The sequence below is a fragment of the Zonotrichia albicollis genome, chromosome 7, assembly GCF_047830755.1.
Source record: "Zonotrichia albicollis isolate bZonAlb1 chromosome 7, bZonAlb1.hap1, whole genome shotgun sequence".
In the NCBI taxonomy this organism is placed as follows: domain Eukaryota; kingdom Metazoa; phylum Chordata; class Aves; order Passeriformes; family Passerellidae; genus Zonotrichia; species Zonotrichia albicollis.
The window spans coordinates 24,345,178-24,372,449 of record NC_133825.1 but is presented as its reverse complement, the minus strand read 5'-3'; the positions used below and the strand labels follow the sequence as shown (position 1 = coordinate 24,372,449).

At 41.6% G+C, this 27,272-nt stretch overlaps 1 protein-coding gene and 1 long non-coding RNA gene across 3 annotated transcripts; one reads left to right on the top strand and one right to left on the bottom strand.

Annotated features, from left to right (window-relative positions):
• Positions 1-2,197: 2,197 nt before the first annotated feature.
• On the bottom strand, positions 2,198-9,445 carry LOC141729680 (uncharacterized). The gene is made up of 3 exons (XR_012581082.1): positions 9,148-9,445; positions 8,987-9,054; positions 2,198-6,081 (listed from the first exon to the last, which is right to left on the bottom strand). It is a non-coding gene; the product is annotated as an uncharacterized LOC141729680 (long non-coding RNA).
• On the top strand, positions 6,735-27,009 carry MMRN2 (multimerin 2). Of its 2 annotated transcripts, XM_026799533.2 has the most exons (7): positions 6,736-7,353; positions 16,799-16,921; positions 17,189-17,295; positions 19,259-19,324; positions 20,392-20,565; positions 21,603-23,507; positions 24,521-27,009. In XM_026799533.2, the coding sequence occupies exons 1-7, from the start codon at positions 7,073-7,075 to the stop codon at positions 24,907-24,909; spliced, it is 3,045 nt and encodes a 1,014-aa protein (XP_026655334.2). In that variant the 5' UTR covers positions 6,736-7,072; the 3' UTR covers positions 24,910-27,009. The 2 variants fall into 2 exon arrangements, with proteins under 2 accessions (XP_026655335.2, XP_026655334.2); XM_026799534.2 differs by lacking the exon at positions 20,392-20,565 and having other exon boundaries at positions 6,735-7,353.
• Positions 27,010-27,272: the final 263 nt, after the last annotated feature.

Sequence of the window (27,272 nt, the reverse complement as noted above, 5' to 3'; positions counted from 1 at the left end):
TGTATAAATTGTGGGGTTTGCTCAGCTGCATATCCCATTACAACAGTTCATTTCTGAAAAATCAGACGCCTGTTGGGGGAAATCCTGTTTCCTATTTGTTTCTCTGAGTTGCTGTAGACAGAGCCCTGCTCTGCCACTGCAGAGTGAGACGACATCTCACACCAAACACCATCCCTCACGTCAGAGCCGGTGCTGCAGAGCACAGCGGGGTCAGAACAGCCAGCACAGACCTGGCTGGGGAAATCTTACAGAGGATCCATCCAGCCTCAAGGCCTGGCTAGGAAAAAAATACCAAAACATGATCATTAATCACAGTTGGATATCCTAATGTACTTGCAGTTAAACTCAAGTTAAAGTGTTTTCTGAAGTAGATCCTAAGTGGCCTAAATCTGTTATTTCCCCAACAACAAAATGAAGTTCAGTGCTAGCTATGAAAGCAATTGCCGGTGCAGCAAGGTGATTTTTTATTTATTTTTTTTAATAGTGCCAGATGTGAAACTATGGAAGCCACATTGCATCAGCCTTTGAGGCCAAAGCATGACCTGCTTTGGGTGTTTTTCTGTACCAAGCAAACAGAATATGAAATTCAGAGGCTGAATTACATTTTGGAAAGATAGCCCACTACAACATCATGAAGTGCAATGGTCTGCAAGCCACTGCTGACACAATTTATCAGCGTGGAGTGTCAGATGGGCAATGACTATACAGAAAAAAGTCTGAGCAAAAAATGTTGTATCTGTAGGTACATGCAGACATGGACACAAACAGTTCTTACTCTGGAACTAAGACTAATTCTTCAGTTTTTGGAAGTGTTTTTCTTCCCTCATACTGAAATTATTGAAAAGTTGTTGATCTGGGAAATACCATATACAGTTCTTAATCATTTTCTCACAAATAAGTCTCCTTACTTATAAATGAAGAACAAATTTCCATCTGAACATAAAGGAGCCAAATCTCTGTCAGACTAATGAATTTATCAATTGTTAATTTAAAAAAGTGCAGGAATCAGAGGAAGGCCAGCACAGCATACCAATTATTATAGGAGCTCACATAGTTCCAGAATGCTGAAGCAAGAAGTGGAAAAGGTTTTTTTACCATCTGTCAAAATTCCCCCTAGGTGGTTGTTGCTATGGCTGGCGCTCCTTCCTGCTCCCAAGGTGCTCTCAGATTGAAGACATCTGCACCTTACTGTGCCATACAACAGAGGTTCAACCTTGCTGCTCCTGGAGCCAGTCACAAAACTGCCATTGATTTCACCAGGCACAGGCAAGAGTCTTGTTTTAACTATATTTATTTTAAAAAAAGAATTTACCACCTTTGGGAATTGCTCCAGGGCCTATTTACTTTTTCACCACACTTTCAAAAAGTAGACATTAAAGCAGACATTCCCAGGGTTATGAGTTTTGCTGGTATTGTCAGGAGAACACCAAGGCTGATAAGGCTGAGTGGGAAGGGTATCGTGATTTTGTTCAGCTATTGTTCTGTCATTGTGATTTGTACAATTCAATTTTACGTATTTTGCATTGCTATAAAAGGTAATAAATACATGAAATATCAAGCCATCCTGGGATGTGAAACATGAATCACCACCAGACTGAATTAGCCAATACTCAAGTGGGATACTCCTTTCCTGCCTTCTCCTGTCCCAATGACCTTGGAAAGGGCTCACAAGTCATATTTCAATGCTGTTGGATCCCTCCCAAGCAGCAGGCAGTTTGCACAGGCATTGTTTTACCTTGAAACCTTTTTAGGAAAGCTCTGAACTGGAGACAACATCGTAGGCAATCTATACAGGGCAAGCATCCACATTGGCTCCTCAGTGTTTGCCACCTCCAGGTGACTGCAGGATCCTTCCACTCAAAGCAGAGGATCCAGTCCCAGTTTGTTGCCAATCCTACCTCAGACAAAACTAACAACAAGAGTTAACACAAGCTACCTTGGCTTTAAGATTTTGCTAGGGACTTAACTTTCTGCTTGGTAAGGTTTCCCCCTTTGTATCAGGTAAGACATCAGCAGAGAAAGGCCTCCAGCAGGCAATTCAGAGACCCCAAGTTCCTGTCTCACCTGGCAAAACCTCTTTTTCTCTGTTTTCTGCCTTGCAACACTAGGAGAAGCCAGTTAAGCTACATCAATGTAAACAAATCTCTAACTCAAAAACATTTGGCTGATCTGCATAATACCAAAAGAAATCCTTGTTTTGACTTGGGCAAACCACCCGACAAACCACCCACTTGCTGTTCATTTAAAGTTTGAATTCTGGCTGCTCAGACTTGGTTATCGAGCCTCTTGCTGGATAACAGCAGAGTTTCTTGAAACTTCCCCTGAAAGGAGCAGTTTCCCATCTCTCATGTGTCTCCACCTGTCCCTGGGTGTTGGTGGCTGGCACCTGGAAGGAAGCAGATCTGTGCAACATCTGCCAGCAGTTCTGGAACATGGGCAAGGAATTCTACCTCAAGTCTACCTACTCCCAAAGCACTGATCCAAGGCAAAGTAAAGAATGCAAAGCAGAAATCAACATTCCCTGTCCTCTACTGTCTTTTTTTTTTTTTTTTTTTTTTTTTTTTTTTTTTTGTGCCTGCAACAGATTAAACAGGATTTTACTTAATTTGGCTCTCTTCCTTCTTGAATTTTCCCAGTTGGAAGCTACTCCATCCACAAACGTTTAAGCTTGTCCTTTAACAATGAACTTATGCTGGAGGCTAACAGCTGACAAAGTAATTTTGCTGGATGAAAGAAATGTCATTTGGTCATATTCTATTAAAGTACTTAAATTGTATATGATGTTGTTTGAAGGACAGATGAGGAAAGGAAAGACAGACTGCTTTTGTGGCTGGTAAATATCCTTTGTTGAGGAAGTTATTTTATGGAGAATAATATTAACATTAACAGGATCCAACCTTGCTATATATAAACAGAAATCCTTCCTCTCTGTCTCCATTTATGAAAACTTCAAAATGCAGAAAGGAGAACTGACACAGATCTGTCATTTCCATGCCCTAACAAAAACAAGCAGTTGTCTGACATCCTATGGCAAACAGTTTAGGACTTGAATCCCTGCATGTATGTTTGCATAGGTAATGAGCTAATTTCCTTAGCCAGGGAATGAATAAGCCAGGGCCAAGCCATTTTCCAGGAACACACACAGGGATGAGCCACATGCAGAGCACAGAGTGCTGCCAGTACAGCGATCTTCCGTGACTGATCTCTGCTGTCAAATACCACTGAGAGCTTTTGAGCAAACCATTAAAAATACAGGCAGCAAGAATTCATCTTCTCCCTCTGATGGACACACCAGCAAAAGGAATTGCTCTGTAGCCCTGCAGTCCCCTCCTGACACTCTTCTCCCCGTGCTCTGTTCCTCCAGAGCAGCCGCACACGCATGAGCGCGCATTGGCAGCAGGCAAGGGATGAGACAGCATTTTCCAGATCTAAATCCCAGTGCCTAATGAGAAGTTATCCCCTTGCTGTGCAGCTATCAACAAAACTGTCTTCCCAGACATAAAATCTTTTCAGTTATCCAGTCTGCTTCAGAGATTGGGAACTGGGATATAAGAATCTAAAGCAACACCTGCTTTCCATCTTTTCTTGGCTTTTTAAACATTTTTTCAAGGATTTTTTTTTCCTTTTAAATACACAAATTTAAAACTTAAGTCTGTAATTAAGAGCTTTACATCTCAGCTCTTACACCACCTAAGAGTAGGTAGTGAATCTGGAAAGACAGAAAATAAACAAATTTATCAGATTCTATTTAGTGAAAACTGAATTTCTAAGGGCTGTTTCTCCAGAGACATGCTGACTGGAACAGCCAGAGTGTTTTCTTCCCAAGTACAGCCAAGCCATTTATCAGACAGGCTATTGATCAAACACATTGTTTGGCACTGTTTACTCCAAGCTTGCCCACCTCCCACCCCTCTGCAGCTGCAAGGCTCTGACCCTAAACAAAAGGAAAGGGGCCAAGATGAGATTTTGTACCTTAAGCAGATTTCCCAGGAGATGGTGCTGGCATCTGATAACTTGGTTGTGGAATTGCAAACAGGACACTGAATTCTTAGGGAGGGCAATACCGGGGGGGGGGTTAAGAGCTGTGTTTAATGGAAGTGGTTAGAATTACCAGACAAGGCAAGAGCACTCCTGACACTTACTGGCAAGATCGCAGGGCATAAGTGATCGATCCAGTGTAACTGGCAATATCAACTCTTTAAAGGCTAGCTTAAAGTCTGAAGAAGTTTGCACACTTTGAGGAACTGCTTCCTAGAAATACTTGGAGAACAAGCATTTCCATGAATAAGACCACAGGGGGAAAAAGTCACTAGTGACTGGGGATGAGGAGTGGAGGAACAGCATCTTTTGGCTAGCTGTTCTTAGAACCACTAAAACCTTGTGAGAACCACCAGGACACCTCCAAAGATCCCCACACCACTATTAGTACAACAGCCCTTACTGAATGGGTTTTGAGGACACTTTTGGAGTAACACTTCACTGTAACACTTCACAATACCACCTTCCAAATAATGTTCCAAACTATCTTTTAAATTGATTTAATTCACCCATGTTTTCATTAGCTGTGTAAGGTACACCTACACCAAACAAGGCAACTGAAGAGTGACTAAATATCTACTGATGTTAGTTGGTGCACAGATGTGTTTCTCATCTAGAAAGTACCTCCTAGAAGACACTCACCTAAAAAGCAAGGAGCAGGTTGTTACAGCAAATATATGTCTGTTTTCCCTGGTTCCATGCTGAGGCAACAGCTCACATAAACAAAAACAAACAAACAAACCCCACAAAACGTGTATCTCATTCTTGAGTAGGTACACTCCTCATACCTGTTCCTCCACAGGTATAAAAGAAAACTTTGAGCTCATTCTGCCAGCAAATCTGATGTTTTGAACCAACGGTATAACCTGAATGTGTTATTCAGGTACCACAAATTATAACAGCTGTTACACAAAAATCTCAACTACCGTTCAGTAAGGAAGTTCCTTTGAAAAATGAATGCCTTTCTTAAGTTCATGGCAGCATCCTATCCTATGCCTACCACAAGGAAAGGGACTTCATCCCTTACCTTGCTCCATGTTTAGCATCTTTCATAACCACTACCAAAAAACCATTGTGCTGAATTATTAACCTTCAAATCTGTGCCTGCTGCACCCACAGGGCAGCACCATTACAAAGACACAGAGAACAGGTCCTTGCACCTGGACGGGTAGCAGATGCTCTGAGCCAGGAGGATGGCAGAGAACCACTGTCCCATCACTTGGGAGGGATCACACCCATGAAGGATGACTTCAACTCCTGCAGCACCAAGTCACTTCTCTGCAAGCCAGGATCTCACTGCAGGTCAGGCTATAACCCTGTTGCTTGTTTTGTCTCATGTTTGCTTCAGTTCCTTCCTGATAATGGTCCTAATACGTAAACAAATATAATGCTTAGGTCACATCCAGTTACTTGTGAGAAAAGCACATCTCTATGTGAAACATGGCACATGAAATATTCGCACATTGACATGTGTTACAGCAGGATGCACACAATTTGGAAATAAAAGCAGCAGGAAGGAACAGAGGGAAGTTGCTCTAACTTTTTTTCAGTCTTCAGTCCAGACCTTGTGATTTCATCTTCCTGGAGAAGTGACTGCTACAGCAAGAACAGGTTTTCCTTAGAATTAGCAAAATCTCTCCCTGCCTGGCCCCATATATTGCTGTCACTGCTCTCAAGCAGCAGTGTCTACCACAGGTCAGGAAGGGCACTTCTGTGGTTCTCTATGTTCTTCCATTAAGCATAAAATAGGGGCATCAGGAGAGGGGTGCAAATCCAGCCAGTGATAAAAAGATGCAAATTCACAGCCTCGAATAACAAGGCCTTCTAAAATCCTGGAGAGATTTTTCCTCTATTTGTAGGTGGTATTGGAACAAATCCATAAAAGCTTTACATTTAATGCTCTGCAAGACATACTGAACCATGGCTGATCATCTCATCATTCATACTGCAAGATGATCTAGCAGTCCTGCATTCCCATTTCTTTTTTTAGTTGGAGCATCATTCTACTTCACTTTATTCTTTAAAATGCCAGAGCACGTCACCCTGCAAGACAGAAAGAAGAAACACAGTTAATGAAAGCAACAAAACTAAAAGCAGCACCACCAGCAAAGCAAAATCAGTAAGAAAACTACATGCAACCTCCACAGCCTTTTTTAAAAAAAATATTATTAGAATGTGGTGACAGAGGTAGCTCTTGACAGCAGCTCTTGACTAGTGGCTTTTCCTTTAATGCTAATTTAAAATTAAAAAAAAAAAAAATTAAGCCTGACACCCAGTGATGACAACCCAAACAGAAATTCTTAAAAATTAACCTGATGTCTCTGAAGGACAAGTTCATGAAAATATTCCATTTTGATGGAAACAGACTATGATTCACAGAGCTATTTTGCAAAGGTTGAAGAAGAATGGATGATTGTAGGCTCTTTTTTACTGTACATTTGCTCTGTGTCCCTCAATACCCACAATTTGTTCTACATGCCACAAATACCCTGCTGCTAAAGCCAAGGTATTTCAGCCTTTAAACCATAGGAAAAATTTCCATGTGCAGCACTGGACCAGGCAGGTCTGTGACATTTTCTGGCAGTGTAATGAGAGTCTGTTAGAGCACTCAGTATTTTCTTTCCTTTCTTTTCTCTTCCTTTCCTTTAAGCTAACATCCTTTTCCTGTGCCTGAGGGAGAAGGCAGTTGATAAAAGCCAAGTTCCTGTTCACAGATAAGTTTAGAAGGCAGGCAAGCTCAGAAGTTCCTTGAATAAGCTATATTCCTACCACCTCATTTTCCCCCCTGTCAGAGACGTGTGAGCCCCACACAGGAACCAGGCTCACATTGTTCAACAGCCACGGACGTTTCCACAGTGGCTGGGAGGGCCAAGAGCTCTTTCCGCTCTTTGTTACAATTTTTTTTTTAATTTTTTCCTTCCTTCTTCCAACTTTCCAGTTAAAGAATATTGCTGGGGCATTTTTGAAGTAATTCAGGCTGAGCTTCAGAGGAAAGAAGAAGAGACAGGTGTAAGTGGGGGGGAAGAAGGCCAGGATGCTGGTGAAGCTTTTGCTGGTCTGTAGCGCGGTAGGACTGGCAAGGCTGGCGGAACACGCAGACCATCACGGAGATCGTGATGGTTCCGTGCACAGCTTCAAGCCACGAGTGCATGAGAGCTCTGCACACCCCCAGAGAGCTCCTCTGCCACGCCAAGAAGGTTACTGGGAGACAGAACGGCTCAGGGAGGACACTCGAGATTACCCTTCAAGTGTGATCTCCTCACATCAGGAAGAGAGAGAGGATTTGGAAGCTGCGAGCCCACGGCCCCGAAATGGGTAAGTACCCAGCATGTCTGTCTTACACATACCAGGAGTGCAATCCTCTCTGATACTTTTATATTCTGTTGGTACAGGGCTGTTTCATTAGAAGCTTCTCATTAAAATACATTAGATTTTAGGGGCCAATCTATATCCAAACAAGAGTGGTTTAAATGCTTGAACTCCACAAACAGAAAGCTGAATTGCCTGTGGAAGATGAAACCACAGATGAGACCAGCTCTTTGCTTAATCTGGGGTTAGGGGTGTGCACACATCCAGCAGAGGTGAAGCTTCCCAGTTCTGCCAGAAACCAAAACACTACCTCTGGCAAAGGAGAACTAGAGGAAGTTAATTTACTGACTGTTTCTTATCATGAACCAATGCTGATTATTTCTGCTGAGCATGGCAAACTTTGCCCATTAGCAGAATGTGCCTGCCTGCAGACTTGGGCCTTGGAAATGGAGAGAGAAAGGTAATGGCAGGATGTTAACAAAATAAAAATAGTGAGGAGTAAATATAACAAGGTAAGGAATAATGAATAAGCATGAAAATTACTACAAATTTCACACCCCCACCCCCTTCCAAAGATTTCCATGCCAGCAAAATTATTTTCATGGTAATCTGTAGCAGAAGAGCAGCCATTCTGAGAGTAAAAGGCATGTACTTCACTAGAAATATTCCCAAACCCTATGATTTGTGTAAGTTTTACAGGGCACGTAAGTAGGTCTCTAAATGTTTAAAATAGATGAAAACCAAGCAGGACAGTGAATGAATCTTTTATAGCCTTGATGGATGGGTACAGCAGAGCCCTGTTCAGGAGAGCTGAAACAGCAGCACACTTAGTGCTGTTCACAGCTCAGTGCTTTAGGATGCCCTGGTATTTTTCCCTTTACATGCTCTTGAGGAAAGGTAAAAAGTGAGATGGAAAGAGACTATAAAACCTTCCTCATGCCATGCTTCCCTTTCATGCAAACTGGAGTATGCGATCTTGTTTCTAATCTCATCTGCATGTAAAATTAAGGCCTCCCTTCTGAGTGTAACATGGTGAGTGCATGAAAACCTTGCTGTCTTTCACAATACACCTTCCCAAAAATCTGTACGTCCCCCCAATAGCCCCAAGGCACTTCCTAAAGCCTGCAAGGCTTCCTGATGGGTAGTGTTTGATAATGATGTGCTCTGTTAACTGACCAACTCCTGGTTAATGCAGTTCATGGTCAAAGGAAGAAAACAAGGCCCAAGGGGCACTCTGGGCTTCCAAATTACTCTGCAAGGTGATAATCATCTGACTGTGGTTGAAATGCTGAAAACATTCTGAAAACTCCCAGTACTACGAAGATTCAGTGCTGTGAAAAGGTCAGCATTACAGGTCAGCAAGATGCTGCAATATACTGTCCTAATCAAGATTTCTTCCTTGGCTCTGTAGCTCTGTTCAGTACCAGCTTGTCTAATTCAGCTCAATACCAGCTATGACTCATCCTAATTTCCTCCCAAGGAGAGAAATACTTCCTTCTTTTATGGAGATAGTTGGATAATGAGTCAAATCATAACATTCTTCCCAATTATGAAGCTATGTGGATGACTACAGACAATTCAAATCCAGTCTGGCAGCAGCTTTAAGGTATTTGCTGTTTTGTAGAGCTGTCACACTTACAGTACACACAAGGCCAGGCAGCTGCTAGGTCTTAGGAAAGAAATTGAAGACTTTGAGAGGAATTATACCTAAAAGTAAAGGGAGAGAGGATGAGTAAGAAGGGAAAACACAATTCTTTTTGTAACCACAGAACAAATTCTAAAATGGTTGAAACAACACACCTTCAGAGCATGAAGTCCTCTCGTGCCTGTCAGCTGCTGTGGCTGTAGTACCATGCTAGGCACAGTTAAGATGCTGTCATGAATCTGGTATTTCCTCCCTACAAGAGTGACACATTCCCTGGAAAAAAGCCATCATCAAAAAATTTGGTTTATATCTCTCAGGAGGAGAACAATAAGAAAGGCATCAGAAGTTAAATAGGAGTTGAGAGATAGAGGGAAAGAAAGACATGCCATAAAAAGGTGTGACAGACATGCCAAAAAAAAGGTCCAGGATGGTGGAGAATAGTTTTCTACCGAAATGATGTCTTACATCTAGTTTGCTTTTGAAATAAGAAAATACGTTTTTTGCGGAACTAGGAAACAAATAATCTATAGTAACTTGGTCCTTGTGACAATGCTTTGACTCTCATTACTTTAAAAAAATAAAAGCAATATGCGTTTTGTTCAACCATTTCTTATTTTCCCTTTGTATTAGGAATAGTGGTAGTTACAAAATATTCTTACATTTTAAAGAAATGTAGAGCATCATTTTCCATATTGCAGTTATTTGAATAATTGAGATCATCATGACTAAGTACTACAAGGTATTAATCAGAATCCTCTGGTTTCTGTTTCAACATGTGAGATGAAATGACTCATTAGATCCCAGTCAAATACTTGGATATGTTATTTTGCTAATTCCTCTAAGAACAATAAGATTTCTCATGAAAGAGCTTTAAAATATAAATCAGTAAGAAGTATCTCAGCTGTTGCTTCTATCTGAACAAACAGAAGAAGCTCTGCATGTTCAACTGGACAGGTGTCTGTATGTGTACAAAATCAAAACTATCAAAGTTTCCAAAGGAAATCAAGTTTTATATTGCCTTTCTCCCCAGCAGCTGTGTGGTTTGACTTCAGCTATTTTATTCTACTGCTGAGGTAAAAGGATCCACACGTACCCAAAACTTTCAGCAGAATTAAAAAGGGAAATCAAGGGACCTGTACATCAGGAACAGTCAGGCTCACAACTCAGATTTCATGCACTTAGTGTTGTATTTCATTAAAGAAACCAAGACAAATGAAGCATGTAAAAGGCACATGCAGCTCCAACAGCAAAGCCCAAAGCTGCCTGCACCCTCAGTTAGCCTGACCTGTCTGTCAAGCAACACTGTAAACCAGATCCCTTAAGCATTCCAGGCTAAAAATAATCTTAGGAAAAAGCAGAGGTTATTTTTAACCTTCCCCCTCAGTAACAACACTGACAGAGCCAGTTCCCAGGTGGATGGCTCACCCTGTAAGGGAGAAATGGACGGTGGTGCTGGAACGGGAAGGAGCACAGAACTACTTTGGCTTCCCCATCTATCCAAATTCTCACAGAACTTCTGCTTCCAGAAGTGTAATCATTGCCAAGTGGCCCCTGGTCTGGTTTTGCCCTGCAGCTGGGCAGGTTCATTTTTCCTTCTTTCTTTTTAATCCACAAACACACAGTGTCATCTCCTGGGATTTTTTTTACAACATACCCACAAAAAAATGGAAAAACAAAAGTAAAATGTCTCCAAACTCTACCACCTGACCTATTAAACAGGAAATGCAGAAATCTTCAGCTAAAGTATATCCTTAATTTCACTAATATATTTTGAGTTTTGGACACACAATTCTGTGCAGTCACCCTTGATTAGAGGAAGGTTTCCTGATGTCAGCCAGGTGTGTTATCTCTCTCACCTCTTCCTCTCATTCCACATCAAGAAGCCACAAAGAACCAGGTCTGTTCTCGAGACTACCCAGTGTGTCAATACATGTAACTATCCTCCCAAGTGTACACAAGCAGAGAAAACCCAAATCAAATTATTCTAAGGAAACTCAGTGTTCAATCTTAATAGTTTATTATTTTTGTCTGCTTTTACAGGAAGAATCCATTAATTTAATTAAGACCAGTTCCACATTGACTCATTTATGTCTTCAAAATAAGGTAGAGACTTTTGTAGGAAGCTTATGGGATACTGAAATTTCTCACCAAAAGGGCACAGAACATACACTTAAAATAAAAGTTTGGATGAAGCACAGCTAAAAGTGATCTTTAGCCCCTGACATCCTGAAAGCCGTGGAACAGCCATTGAGTGCTCAACAATAGCTTTGGCAGTGCCAAGTGCATCAACAGAAGCAAAGCTTCCCTATCAAAGTTTGGCACTTGGCTCCTTTCAGGACTTCAGGAAATTCTCCAATATTTGGCTGTCATTGAATGGCTCAGCTGCAGGTGGAACAGGTCCCCATTGGCCTGCTTGGTGCAAATGACACTGCTCCATTCCACACAGTGCAGGAGTTACTGAACCCTCTGTGCCCACGGGACTGATTTGTTTCACAGCTCATTACTGCAAGCTGCAGCAATTAATTTATTCAGCAGATAGCAAGGGAGCTCCTGTTTCAGCATCATAACCACAGAAGCACTGTCAGTGCTATCACCACCTGGAGCCAACACCTTCCTGCTTGTGCAGTGAACAGTGGGCAGCCCTGAACAAACCTCCCCTGGTGCCCCACACACAGTCAGCACACACCAGTGGGAAGCTTGGCTTCCCAAGCAGTTCTGACTACCTGGCATCAGCACAGGTGTGCCAAAGGGAGCCACTGGCTGCAATTCCTGCCTCCACATGAGGTCTGACAAAGGAGTGATCAGGCTGCACTAGGGGGGAACTTAAGTCTGCAGGAATCAAAGGATAAAATCCAAGTGTAAGCTGCCCTCTCAATGGGCTGCAGAGCTTCCACTGAGGAGGGATAATAGAAATGAGGTAATGGCTGTGGATGCTCTTGAAGAGGAAAATCCTCTTGCATTTACTCCTCTGGAATTGTTTGTACAACAGTTGGATTTGGCTCAAAATCAGTTCCCAGTCAAGCCTGCTGTTCCTTGAACTCTTCCTCCCAGTTCAGGACTGCACTTGCTCTGAAAGTCCTCACTGCATTATGGTTTTAGGATGTCCTGCAGGCCAGCACTACCCCAACTGATTACAGTCTAGCTGTTGGAATACACTCTGCATTCAGCCTGGGTTACTCAGGACTATGGAAGGTTTCCAGCACTGCATGGAAATCACATGTTTGAAACTACCATTGCCACTCTTTTCAGTCCAGTTTGTTAAGATGAACTGCAAAGCAATGTGCTCTCACTCCAGTGAAAACCAGGGTGTTTCACAGGAGGAGACATGGGGAGATCCCAGACCCTGCCTGAGGGGGAGTTCAATTCCCGTTGGAAGTTTTCCTGAGGGAAAGGAGAAATATGAGAGTTTCTGCTGTCTGATTCTAATACAGAGCTGCTGGCTGCCTGGGAAGAGCTGGAGAATTCACTGACAGACCACCAGGCATCACTTGTCTGCTAATTAAAACCCAGTGGCACACCATGCTGCTTTGGAAACCTAGTGCCTTCTGCAACAGTTGAACACTTTCTGTATTTCATAAAATAGAAAAAGATACATCTGCCTCAATACTGACATGCACAGTCTTAGTTTAGATTAATTTAAATGGAGTACTTTATTTCTGTTTATTAAGGCTGCTTTTTCTTGTCAGTGAGAAATTTGCACTGAGGGAAAAACCAACGATAGCTAAAGCCTAATTCTTTTGGCTTCAATTGGCATAAATCAGAAGTAATTCTGTACAACTCAGTGGAAAATCACTTGTTTAAACAGAAATAAAGCCTTCTACTACCTTCCTATAGCACAGTAAGGAGGAATTGCTTATCTGGTGCCTTTTTGCTATATAGGAAAATGTTATGGTCTTGAAAAGTTTTGCACACTGTGAGTAGTAGGTGCAGGCATGGCTAGGCAGGAGTTTTCAAAGTAATTATAGACACTGGCTTCCTTGGGAATGGAAACCTGAGGAAACTGACGGTGAAGGACAACTCAGTTGGACCAGTACAGCCAAAGGAATAACAAAACTTATGAAAAACGTCCCAACATCCTGAATTCCTGAAGCTTTTGTTCAGGCAAAAATTCCACTGATCTAGGACACATCTAAAATTAAGCACTGCAGTGCCAATCAAGAGAACATGTAGCAAAGAGAACTGAAGTGTGTCAGTGCCTCCCTGAGCTGGGGAGCATTACTCACACTCACTGGCACACTGCAATTGTCTCTATGAAGGAAAGGCGACCCCACATTCATCTGAGCAGAGTCGATACTGCAGAGCAGCCATCTAAGCTTTTCTCCTGGATCTGTGGGTTTTATTTTGTTTCCTATGATATAAGGTGGCCCAGCCAAATCCTAGAATCAGAGAAAGAACTGCCTCCATTTTGCTATGTTTCAATAGATCCCATGTAAGAAAAAAATAATTTTCGTATCAGTTTCTAAATACCTGAAAGATTCAAATTAAAAGAGTCTGAGCTAACCTACATTTGTTGAATCTTATTTAAATACAGAATGCTTTGTCATCAGATATATTTAATCTCAGACATAAGAATACAGTTGCCTCAGAATTAGGCAGAAGTGAATAGATGCATGTGAAGACTCTATTTAATAAGATTAATTCATAATTAGAATGAAGTCTAGGGGAAAAAAACAAACCACCCAACAAACAACACCACAGGCTAGCAAAGAAAACTATTAAAACACTTTTTCCTGGTTTAAAAAAGCAAGGATTAATTTCTTTACAATGTGAACCAGGAAAAGCTATTGAACAAATGAAACATTTGCAGCCCTGAATTTGCTAGGGTTCCCTCAAGAGTTGCTCTAACTTTCAGCATTGTGATAAATGTTAACGTTCACCAGATTACAGGGAAGGCTTTTCTGCTCTCCTCACATGAGCAGCTTCTCTCTGTCCCTCTCTCTTCCTGGCAGCAGAAGTTTGCACCAAAGAAAACTGCATTAAAGAGAATAAAAGCAGAGGGTGTTAAGTTGGTTACATATTCAGTGAATGAAGTGACATAGTTACAAACAGGAGAATAAATGCAGCAGCAGAACACAAAGCTGCTGTGTTCCAGAAACCAGCTCAAGAAAGAAAGTGCTATTTGTGAAGGAGCAGCTCTTTGAAATTTCACAGCTTGATTCAGAGCCTTTGGAGCCAGAGAAGTCCTGCATGCCTCACTGAACTTTAGATCAAGCCCTTCTCAGTCTTTTACATTGCTGCACTTAACATTAAAGAATGACGTAGTTTCCCTCAAGGTTAATCCCGTTAAGGAGTATTTTTAGTTACAGATAGCAAGGTTTCCCTAAAGGAAGCATTTGACAAGTTGTGCAAAAAAATGCTGCAATAGAAGTTTCATCTTTGGGCACATGCATCTATTTGGCAGCTCATTCCAGGCCTTATCTACTTACTTGAGGAAAGAATAAACTCTGATAAGTTTTATGGAACTCAAAACCTCTGAAAGTTTTTGTGATTAAAACCACAACATGGTATTACGCAGCCCTTCAGCTCCACAAATAAACTTTTAAGATCAAGTGAGAGAGAACCAGTGAATATATAGTCAAGAGAACTGGACATGAAGAACTGTGGCAAGCATTAAAGGATGTTTTGATTGAGAGTCCATCATATTCCCCTCTTTTTCACCCCTCATCTCATTCATTCTGCAGAACACTAGTCCAAAGCAGGCATCAAGTTGGGATCAACCAATCAATTTCTGATAAAACATAACAGCTTTCTACAATTGGGAAGGTCACCAAGTACCTCCAACACTTTAACATGTTTTGAAAAGCAATCCTTGTGTTTTCTGTTCTGTTTGTGCAAATCCACCTGTGCAATACAGCAAAAGCACTCACAGTCCCACAGTGCCTCATTCTTGCTCACACAGGTTGATGCATGTGCACAATTGGCTTTGCTCTATGTGGCTGACATGACTCCAAGAACTTCTTAGGAAGGACTTGCATATGGTGGGAAAAAAAGAAAACAGCCCAGATGATGATTCACTGGGTGTGGATTGTTTTCATTAGGAAAGAACAAAACCCTGAAGCCAAAGAATCCTGTTTTAAAAGGAGGTTTCCACACTGAATGCAGACTCCAGCCTGGATCTGGCAGGCATCCTGCTGGCAGGGGCAGGGATCCTGCACCTAGCAACGACACCAGAGAGCTCCAGCACCAGTGCCTGGGCACTTCACTTCCCCAGGAAAAAGCAGAGAGGATTTGAGGGGGGAGAGCTTCTTCCAGCGATGCCTTGCCAAGTGCATGAGAGAGGACAGCCCAAAACCAAGCACAAACCCTGTTCTAGTTATTTGACACCAAATACCAGAAAAGTGCCACAGCTGTTAAAGCCTGGAAACAGTAAACCTGGTAAACTTAGGCATACCTTGGAGGCAGATGTCACCAGAGCATGTGTGCTGGTCTGCTGGATTTCACTGAGTGGTTTTATACTCTGACACAAGCAGTGTTTGACTCTGGAAGAGTAATCATTAAAAATTTGAGGATTTGTCTTCCAGTTCAGTCCTGTAAGAATCAAGACACCCATTGATCATGGGTCCAAAATTTCCCCCAGTCACTTGTAAAGGCCTCAAAGCTACAAATCAGACAAGTTGTTTTGGCTGGAAATCACAACAAAGGCAGCAGCCTCCTTTCCTGTCCTGCTTTCCCAGCACTGCAGCCTTTGCCAGATTCCTGCCCTTGCTTCTACCAGATGAAGAGTTTTGCTTGCATGAGTGCTTGCTGAAATCTTAATCACATTTTCCTTAAGAAACAGGGGAACAAAACAGGCTATGGCCCAGCAAGCCTGGTGAACTGTTCCCCGCTAGCCCAGGCTGTTTGCCCTTCCATCCTGATGTTTTTAGCTTCCTTCCCTTCTCCTGGCTGCTACAGTGCCAGCTTCTGCTTTCGTGCAGGACTCGGTTCCCCATTGTTACACCAACTCCCTGAGAGAGGCAAACCTTTTCCATATATGCTGATAGTTGGAGATTTGGTTCCTGTATTCCCATTTAAAAATACACTGCCTAAAGTTCAGCTGTTTCCATTAATTACTTGTCACTTCCTGCCCTTTCTGGTCTTGGATTCAACCATCAAACTTCAGCCAACATTCCACTGCCAAGTCTTGACTTTAAAGGAAGAAGCTCACCTACACTTGGGGATTAATAGGTGCCTATGTAATTCTGACTTGGAAAATGAATCAGACTGTTAAAACTCACTTGTCCTTGCTAGAAACATAAAACTAAAACAACCCTTTTCCCCCCAAAATTATTTTCCTGCAGATGATGGGAGAAATTATTTTGAAGCGAGCCTACTTCATAAAATCCAATCACTTACTATATTATGTTGAAGAAGTAATACTTAGGAAGATATTATTTATGGAGTTAATGTTGGATTAAGTTTTCAGAGGCAGTCTGCCTCAACCTGATGAGTCAGTCATATGGCATCTGAAATGGCAACATGCCTAGAAAGGCCATTTGACATTTAAAGCGACATTAACCCACAGGTTATCATGGGCTGGAAATTTCTCCTGCAAAATGAAAGGACTGGAAATGGAACTAATGCATCAAAGTTCAGACAATCAGCCCTTTTGTAACAAATACAGATAAACATCTCAAATGAAAACAAATGAACTGGGAGTGGAGGGAGAAGGTAGAGAGCATTTTCCACTTTCCTCATCATACAGCTGGGAAAGAATGCAAAAGTAAAAATAAAGGCCTTTCTGCTTTTCACTTTTTCTTGGCACTGTTACAGCCAGAGACTTAGAGACCTACTTCAAACTCTTTTCCCACGTTTTTCCTCCTCTAGGAACTGGTGTTCCTTCACGCAGTCCCGCCTGGTCACATACATAGAAGCCTGCATGAAGGAGAAGTACATTGTCAACTCCCAACAGCCCTGCCCCAACGGAGCCCCAGACTGCCAGAAGATCATGTGAGTGTCCTAAATAAAACCAGTGAGGAAAACAGTATTTTCTCTGAAGTATGTAAAAGATGTTTTCAACAGTACTGAAGCCTCATCATTTCTAGGGGAGTTTAAAACAAATTTCTATCTTCCTTGGTAACTGTTTTGGAATAATGTGTTCAATAATTAAATGGTCTCCACACCTCATCAGAATACTACAGCATTCAGGATCAGTCCAAACTTTATTGCAAAGGACTCTATTACAATAAATCTAATGCCCAGACCCTTCCTCTCCAGGTACAGGACAGCCCTGAAGCCAGTCTACCAAGTGAAACAGAAGACTTTGAAGTCTTTGCAGTGGAAATGCTGCCCTGGATTTATTGGCAAGGACTGTGAACAGCGTGGTAAGCAAAGCTGGAGAGCAAGTATAGGAATGGATGACTAAATGCCAGGCACAATGGCAAGAAATGAATCTGCCTAAATTTTCTCCTTTTTTTAGAATTGATGCCTTGTGTTTTCAGTCTGCTATGTCCCAAATCACTGATACTTTGAGACAAGAGCAGTTATAATAAGTTGCAATTAATAGTTAAATAGCATTAGTTACTTATTCTTCTGTTAATAGCACCTTTGTATGGAGAAAGGTATTAATTTGCTGGAAAGCCTGTCAGATGTCCATCTTAGACAAGTCCATCTAGGAATGCCTAATTCCAGGTAGAAACTGGTGACATCAGAAAGCAACACTAGTGTGTGAAATGTCCCTATGGTCAGTTCACAGGATGAAATCATCTGAGTTGGAAATCACAAGATGTCCAGGTTCAGAGGAGAGGGCAGCCTTCACTCTGCAGTCAGCATTGCTCCTCCTCTCTGATTAGCCTGGCTGCAAAGGCACTGCCTCCTCTACAGGGAGCAGCTCCACGGCACAGGCAGGAGCAGTGCCCAGACTGTGACCTCCAGGAAAGCTCCAGGAACAGCCTTTGGAGTGAACTACTGTAACCCATTGCACTGCTGAATAAAGCAGTGGGGGCAGCAGGTTGAGGGAGGGGATTTTGGCCCTCTACTCTGTCCTCCTGAGACTGCACCAGGAGTCCTGCATCCAGCTCTGGGGTCCCCACCTTAAGGACATGGACCTGTTGGAGTGAGTCCAGGAGCACCTTTGCTATGGACACAGGCTGAGAGAGCTGGGGCTGCTCAGCCTGGGGGAGAAAAGGCTCCAACGAGACCTCAGAGCACCCTCCAGTACCTAATGGGGCTACAAGAGAGATGGAGAGGGACTTTTCACAAGGGCATGTAGTGCTAAGACCAGGGGAAATAGCTTCAAACTGAAATAGGGCAGGTATTGTTTAGGTATTAGGAATAAATACTTTGCTGTGAGGGTGGTGAGGCACTGGAACAGGTCTCCCAGAGAAGCTGTGGGTGCCCCATCTTTGGAAGTGCTCAAAGCCAGGTTGGATGGGTCTCTGAGCAGCCTGGTCTAGTGGGAGGTTCCCTGCCATGGAGAGGAGGTGGGAACTAGATGGTTTTTAAGGCCCCTTCCAACACAAACCATGCTATGATCTGTGCAGATGCTAATAGAGAGAGGGGAGACAGTGTGGTTTAAAAACTGAATGGTGGTTAAAAATGGCATTGGCAAGATTTAGCAAATAATACTCAAAAAGCAGAATTTGAACAGATTTAAGAATTTAAATAGAATTAAGGGAATTTAAATGGATAAAAGGTAATTCCCTCTAGCAATTAGGTCAACCATAAAAATAAAGGCAAACATATGTCTGAAAATTTTTCCACAATCTACATCTAACTCACCTACAGACTCCACTGATAAAAATCTCTGGAGGTTTAGCTTTACTTCACAGATAGCCTTCATTTGTGGTTTGATCTCTTGGTGAACTTCACACATAATGTTGGAAAGATATTACCAAATGCAGTGCAACTATTTAAGCCTCTCTGTTGTTACACTCATTGACCAAAACCAGCTGCTCCATTAATATCTTCTCATTTGTACAGCATCATTCACTGCTGCTGCCACCAGGGTGTTCAGGTAACTGTGGAACAAGGAAGAGGAATTTGCAGATCTTTAGATGGGGCCCCCAGAAAAGAAAAAAGCCCCATTTATTTGCAATAGACTAATTTCTTATGAGCAAAGCTTGGCATGAGTTAAAAATCCCTACACTATACTGCATAGCATTGCCATGTATGCAATGTTATTTGCCAGTGCAAGGAAACAAAGTTTTCCAGAGAAGGTGTTCTTTCCTCATGAAACCTGTCTCCATACCTTTTACACAACACATGAAATTCCTGTGTGGCCTTGCTAAACTGCAGTAGTTTCTGCATCTAAAACATTTTCACAGCTGTATCATATCTCAATTGCAGATCCTAATTTTATTCTGGTGCCAGGAACTGAAACTGAAGGACAAGAAGAGGAGTTCTCAAACCACAGTATGTGCTTGAAGTTATTTTGTTTGTTATCCTTTTACCTCTCAGTCACTGATCAGGAGAGAAAGAAAGATTTGAAGCTGTAATTTTAAAGTGATAAGCTATGGACAAACTTTCTAGTGAAAGCATTCTCTGGAAAAGCTTTGAAACAATACATTTACTGACATAAATGAGGGCTTTTGCTATAACACCCTGCGAATGTTCACAACGAAGCATCCCAAAGTTTCAAAGCTGTCTGGTGAACAGTGGATGCCAGCTGGTGCAGAGCCTTACCCCTTCCAGTGGCATGGATGTTATCCCCTTGCTCTGCAGTGGGTTCACAGGACAGCCCCCCATGCTCACAAAAATCTACCAGAAAAACAATCCACCGAAAATGCTATTTTAGAACAGCCCCTCAGTGGCTCAGAGATTACAATTACAAGGTACTGTAGATTTTTATCTCAGGCACTCCACCCACCCTCCCAGTGTAAGCAGCACGAAGGACCCTCCCTTACCAGCTGGGAAGTGGTGTGGCCTGCAGTGTTATTAAGTGCCTTTCAGAAATTAGCTTCAGGGAAGTATTGCACATTTTGAACTCTACAGCTGAGATTCACAAGTATTTATTTAGAAAAACATCAGTTAAAGGGCCCCTCCATGAGTCAGCTCTGACACACACTGTGCTCCTGATTCCTCAGTGGAATGTCTCAATTGCTCTTTCATCCCCTCCTTTTATTCTAGGCTGTTAAACCTTGCCATCCTTTCAGCCAATGGGCTTGAAAAGAGTTAGTACTCCAAAGCATTTTTATGGCACGGGGAGATTTCTAATTAAGAGCGTTTTATTGCCATCATGGCTGTTGTAGCTGAAGTTCTCTGCAAATATTTGAATATATTAGGTTTCCATCACTGCTGGAAAAAATCCTTGCAGATCAACTGCAATTTAAGGTGCCAGAAATCTAACAGACTCCCTAAATGTCAGCGCAAAATTTTCAGAATGAAAACCAGACAGGTGCTCTCAGAGGTCTTGCATGAATACCTGTCACCTGGTCGCTGCACCCTGTTGCATGACTTTGTTTTTCTAATCTTGTGACTAGTGTCAACATCAGTGGATTCAAGAGAAATGTTCGAAGTCATTCAAAATCATGAGGCTTTACTGGATGATCTTCAAAGTGATATTCATCAAGCAGCCAGCACCTTAGGTGACTTACAGAGACTATTTGAGAACAACGGTACAAGCATGGTGTTAGAAGTGAACGAGAGCAATTCAGGTGAGAGGTCTGATGCAGAACTATCAGCCCATGACAGGCCCTGTGAAACCACACAAATCAGAAAGAAAATGCGAAAGCAAAAATACCCTGATATTCCTTGGTCTGCTGGTTGCTTCTACAGAGAGAAAAAATGGGTGCAATCCCAATGCAAATGAATGAACCAAAGAGTAACTCGAAATGGGAAATTAAGGAAAGGCACTGTTCAGAATATGCCTTAATCACAGAATAAAGAGGCTGCTTATATTTAAAATTTGTTAACCTTACTGTTTTACTTCTATGGCTTCTTCTCTTCTCTGGGGATGCAGAGTTTTCCATACTCATGCTGTATACTCTGATGTGTGGATTAGCACACTGGTGTTTCATGAAAAAATGAAACATTCCATCTCTGGAACATTGTTTCTGCCATATAAAGGAGTAGGAGAAAAAGAGCTGCTGAATTTAACCCACCATAGGGAGCCACTGGCTTGCAGAAACATTTTCTAATGATACAGACTATACAGTACTCAGTGAACTTCAAGGCACTCAAGTTTGAACAATAAAGTTAGAAACTGAGCCTTAGTATAATTTTCATACAGTCCAGATACCTCACAGATTTTTCAAGTTATTTACTCCTCACCTGGAATATTCAGCTGTTAAGATGCTGTATAACCTTGTGGGGTTGAAAGCATGAGAAAAAGAACATTATGACACAGTCAAAAAAGGAAGCGCCCACTAAGAACTGTTGAGAAAATGGACAGTTATGGCCACTGGAAAAACCACCTGTCCACAGGTTTCAAAAAACATCACTTTTAAGATATAAATGGGGAACTCAATACAAATCTAAGTTATTTTCTGCACACTCTTAGACACCATGCGCTTCATAATAATCTTGATTTAACAATAGGCTATTTTTGCAATTGTTGAAATTTATCATTAGGTCAGATTCTGGGGAGTAAGACACCAACTACTACAGAAAAATGAACACTTGAGTTAACCTGTCTAGACTGTGTTCTAAAAGCAGAATTTAAATTTAATTTTTTTTTCAACTGTATTAACAGATCACCAGGAAAGGCTTCTGCAGCAAGTTTTGTTTCCTCATGTGGAGAATTTTCTAAGGAAACATTTTAACCCAATGTGGGCAAGCTTCAACAAAAGTTTACAGAACCTCTCCAACATAGTAAGAAATCTGTCCTATGATGTGGAAGCCAACAGGAAAAGCATAGAAAGATTCCAAGAAAGCACTGTGCCCAAGAAGGAATTCCAGGAGCTGGGAACTAAATTTGAATCAAAAGTCCAAGAAAACATAGTGAAAGTTGATGAGGCGAAAAGAGATGTAGAGAACAAAGTGCACATGCAGCAGGCTGATATTCACCATAACCTCAGCATGCTCAAGGCAGATACTGACACAAGACTCAAGAAGCTTCATAAGATACAGCAGTCCCATTTCTTAGCAATGAACAACAGCATAGCAAACATGAAACAAGAGCAAAACCTTCTGGAAAATAAACTGGAAGCTTTGAAAAAAAATTTAACAGAACTCTCTTTACATCACGGTCCCAAAGATGAAAACAGCCAGTTAACCATCAGACATATGAATGAAATGCTGTCAGGACATGCCAAGCAGCTTAAAGAACTTTACATGGAGTCAGATGTGGCCTTTCAGAATATTGCAGTTTTAGAGAGGTGGTTTAAGGAGTTAAAGAAGAATATCTCAAAGTATAGGCCAGAAGATCTTACAATAACTTTGGCTGAGAAATCAGTTATTATGGAAGAAAACAATGCAGCAATGGAAAGGCAGATAGCAGAGCTCAACTACACTCTGTCAAACCTTCAGGAAACCTATTCAGATCTGCTGCGGTACATGGAGGAATGCAATTGCCAGAGAGTATCTGCTGACACTGATGTGCTGGAGGAAGATTCAAGGAATAGCACTTATTCCCTTGAAGATACCCAGCCAAAGGATATGAAGCACTTGGAGTCAGTTTTCAGAGATTTCTTCAAGAGTGAAATTGAAGAGCTCTCCTCAGCTATTCCGTCCATCCATCTGTCTCTCAACCTCCGTCAAGAAGAGAACAGACAGCTTCAGTCACAGGTTATGGCTTTTTCAGAAGACATGGGCTTGCTGAAGAAGAAAGATGAAGAAATTCATCGACAAATCAAGTATCTCAACAGCTCTTTTAGCTCTCTTTTGAAAGACGCAATGCGGCACGAAGAAGCACTGGAGGCTCTACTGAGACACGAATTTCTGGACGTCTTTTTTGAAGATGATTTCAGTAGCCTAATACCATCAGTATTTCAGCTGCAAGAATCTCTCAGACACTTTTCAGATAAACTACAAGAACAAAATGTGACTTTAGAATCTGTTAAGAAGAGATTTCATCCCTTGGAGAGAGGTCAGCAGAATCATCATGATGCTCACATGCCTCCTAAGCACCCCCAGGAGGAAACACAAACCTCCTCTACTCTACACGAAGTCAGCAGCCAACGCAGCGTCAGAGAACACATGGAACCGAACTATGAGGCTGCCAAAGATGACTCCTTGGAGAGCTCAGCTTACAATGATATCATGACTCTGAAGAATGATATCAAACATCTGAGCCTGGCAGTCAAGAGGCACGAATCCAGAGGTGACATAAGTCTCTGCTGCAATCATACGATAGCAAATGCAATTGAGCCACTCAACGCTTCTGTAGAAAGTCTCTCTGCAGATTTAGCAACCATCAAGCAGAATCTGGAGGAACATCTGGTGACTTTCAAAAAATTATTTGGAACTAATGAAGAATTAGGTGCCTCAAATATAAGTCTGGATGTTACAAAGATTCAGTCAATGCTGCAGAAAAAAGGGAGAAGGCAACAGAAAGGTCAAGACAAGCAAAGAGACAAGAAAAGATCTGAGAAGCACAGAGAAAATACACAAGAAATAAGTGGAAGAAATACAGTGCAGACAGGATTTGTGGAAAAAGGTGTGTTCTTTTCTTTGGCTTGCTCATGTACAGGTCTAACTTCTTTCTGGGCTCTGATGCAAGTTCCACACACAGAGCATATTAGTATTAGTTATAAGAGCTATCAGATACCTTGTGGGATGCTGGAGGGAGAAATTCTGACATTACTTACACCCACTCCCTCCACCAGTTTAAATAGAGAAAAAAACCAGTTTGAGTGTGAACCAAGCTGATATTCTGCTGTATTTTGGTTAAGGCAAATAAAATTACACCCGCCATAACTGCTAGGAAATTGGTCTTGAACTAATTCACCTTCAGGTGTTTAGAAGACAAATTTTATTTGTAGATGCTCATGTTAATGCAGTAGCAGTCTTCTCTTTGGAAAGTAATGTGGAATGCTTCTTTTCCCGCGTTGTTACTTGGCTCTGGAAGGAGTGTACTCAAAGCACCAAATCCTTCTCAAGACAGACAGATGCATTAAATGAACTGCTATAATTTGCACAAGTGGAACAGGCAAGACTGACCAGAGAGCACATACTCCCTCTCTTACAACCAAGCTTCAGAGACAAATTTTCAGCTTATATTTCACTAGGGCTGGGCAGTTCTCTTTCCCTGTAAGCATGTGACCATAAGCACCCAGTAATTACAACTACCACAGATTTAACATTGGCCTTTATGATTGCAGCCCTCGCTATGGACAAATAACAGAGCAAAAATCAGCCCCTTTAGGCAGCTGTGCTGCAAAACTGTAGTTAAGACTGAATAAGCAGAGAACATATTCTTAACTGATTTATTTTGGGGACAGTTAAAAAGTGATATTTTTTCTCCTTGTGTGGTCCCAGTGTTATACTTTTCCAAGAGTTCCAGGGAATCATTTGATCTACTCCAGTGCACATAACCATTTCCAGTGCCTAGCTTTGCAAAGCATACAAAAATCAGGCCTGACAGGGATTCACCTTATCTCCCATCCTGATGATCCTGGGGAGAGAAGAGCGCTCACTCACTGCTAAATCCTGTTCCTCTTTCTTTTTCAGACTCATTGGTGGCATTCCATGTGGGATTCTCAGAAAGAAAGGATAAAGAAAAAACTGTGAGGTTTAATGAAACTTATCTAAATTATGGAAACAGCTACTTCTCTGAACATGGCCACTTTAAAGCACCACACAAAGGTGTCTACCTGTTGTTCATCTCTGTGGAGTTCAGCTCAGGACCAGCACTGGGACAACTCTCCTTCAGCCGTGGGTACAAAAGAACTCTCTCAAGCAGTCAGAGGAAAACCCCACATGGGAACACCGTGACTACTTTTGCTATAGCAGAAATGGAGAAGGGGGAGACAGTGTGCTTTGAATTGCTGCACGGCTCCGTAGTGAAGCGAAGCCCGCCTGGGACAACTATGGGTGGACTCCTAATATCTAAAACTTGAATAGTGACATTTATGTTCTATTAATCTCCTTCCATAGATGCAATGGATGCATTCACTATTGCTTCATCTGTGATGTATTCAATGCTACTGCATGTGTTCAAACATAGCACTACCCTAGGTTTGCCTTCATGCTTCTTTTCTGGAAGTGTTTGGCTTTTGATTAGTTGCTTATGAACAGCAATGGGATTTTCTTTCAAGTAAAAAGCTAATGGTTTGGACTCCAGATGTATCAGCACACACACTCCCAAATCCTTCCAATGTGAGGACTGCACATAAATGTTTTGTGGAACTTTCTTCACTTTTAACACAAATTTCTCCCTTCCCTTGGCAAAAGAATATCCTCCCATGACAAATAACCAAAATCAGTGACAAGGAAAAGATTTTAGGTAGGACTGCACATTCTCATGTTATGTGAATGGTACCTTACAACCCACAAGCCAGGGCAATTTTACCTTTTAGTTCTCTGTGGACCAGAGGCTACCTTGGAAACTTCACTCCAGTGTTTCAGTCTGTGCACAACAGGAACACTAGAAGAGATCCATCAAACCCAGTAAAATTCACTCTACTGCCAGTATTTGCAAGCAAGATCTCCTAAATGGTCCAGTCTTTGTTTCTTGGCCTGTGATATATGTCAGCAACACTGCAAAAATTTAAAGCATTGTTAAGATGAGTTACATTTACATTTAGAGACTAGGAAAATATCAACAATATTTTAGAAGCATTGTTGCTTCTAAATAAAATGCAGTTTATTTCTAAAGTTAATCCTGGAGATTTATTTAATGAATTCAGCCCAGAGTTCAGTATTTAGTAAATATTTTAAAACCAAACAAGCAAAACCAAATTTAAAAGGCAAGCTCGTTGATCTGCTGTCACTGCTGAATATAAATTTGCAATTAGAGTAAATCAAAGAGTAGGACTTCTGAAATGTAGAGGGCTTTTTATTTCCAAAACTTCAAAAATCACCATGCCTGGTCATGTCTTAAACTTTTTTCTGTCAAATAAAACTTCCCAAAGACTTTCACTCTAAAGACGTTCAAGTATTGTGGTATTTTTATCTATCCTAATATCTTACACAGCAATATTAAAACAATTAATTTTGCCAAAATGAAATGCACTTCGAAATTTTCAGTATTTTTGATGAACATACAAATTCTTATCATGTAAATTGCACCCTTTTAAGGTAGCATTTTTTAACAAATCTATTTTGCTGTTAAGAATTTTTTCCCCACCTACCTGTATCCTAAGCAATACTAATCTCTCATTAACTGTTCAAAACCCCCAACACGTAGGTACCAACACACAATGCACTTAAAGCAACAGTTTGACAAGCAGACAATACCTATCTTCTGAAATAAAGCCACAAAGCAATTTCAGCTGACTTGCTCAGAAGATTGTTTTCTCTATCCTGAAAAATCCAAGAACACTAACAAGAAATGCTCCTTATCTCCTTCTGGCCAATGCTGATTTCCACAGGAGATGCCCAGGCCAGGTGTTCCTGTCTTTCTAGCAGGGGGCCATGGCTCACACTGCTCTGCTGCAGTGAGCACAAAGTGCCTGCAAACTCAGAGTCATTTTCTGTCCCACTTTTGCTCAAAATATCTGCAGGAAGAAAGAAGAATAAAACTGAAGGGGTGAAATGAAGAAAACCATCAAATTGTAAGGTTAGGTTCTTTCAGTACAAAGCTCCCATCCTGGGGTGACCTGGCTGGGTTTTTACCAGTGTTCCTCCAATTCCTGATTTTGTGGGGGCAGCATTCTGCAGAGCCAGGCCAAGTGTGCTGCCTAGGTCAGGGTGGTTCAAGGAACACCCCCTTTTCAGTGCACACCAATTCTGCACCTACAGCCAAGTTCCACAAACAAGCACCACTGGGGAATATGTGTATGTTACATAAGCGGGAGAGGATATACATATATGTTCCAGAACACTTTGTTTTTAAAGCTTTGACAGAAAGCTTCAACTGGAACGAAAACCACTTGGACATGGACACAGGAGGTAGCAGAGAGCATTGCAGTTCATCCAGTCAGGTTTTGTGTCCTTCCTTGTGCTTACCAGAGTACTTTCATTGAAGAATACGCCAGATGTGTTCAGAGAACACTGACTCCAGAGTGAACAAAAAGTTGAAGATGTTTTTGTATTCTAAAGATGTCTTCAAATATGTGCTTAAGTTAGCTACCTGCACATACAAAGAGGACACACTGCATGGGAAGACTAATTTTTATGGGGCAAAAAATTAATGAAAGACAATGGGATAAATCACTCTGTGGGCTGCATAAGCCAGGAAGACCAACTTCCTTCTCATGCAACAAGAGAACAATGATTCATCTACTGGCCTGTGGTTTTGTTTATTCAAAGCAATAAACCA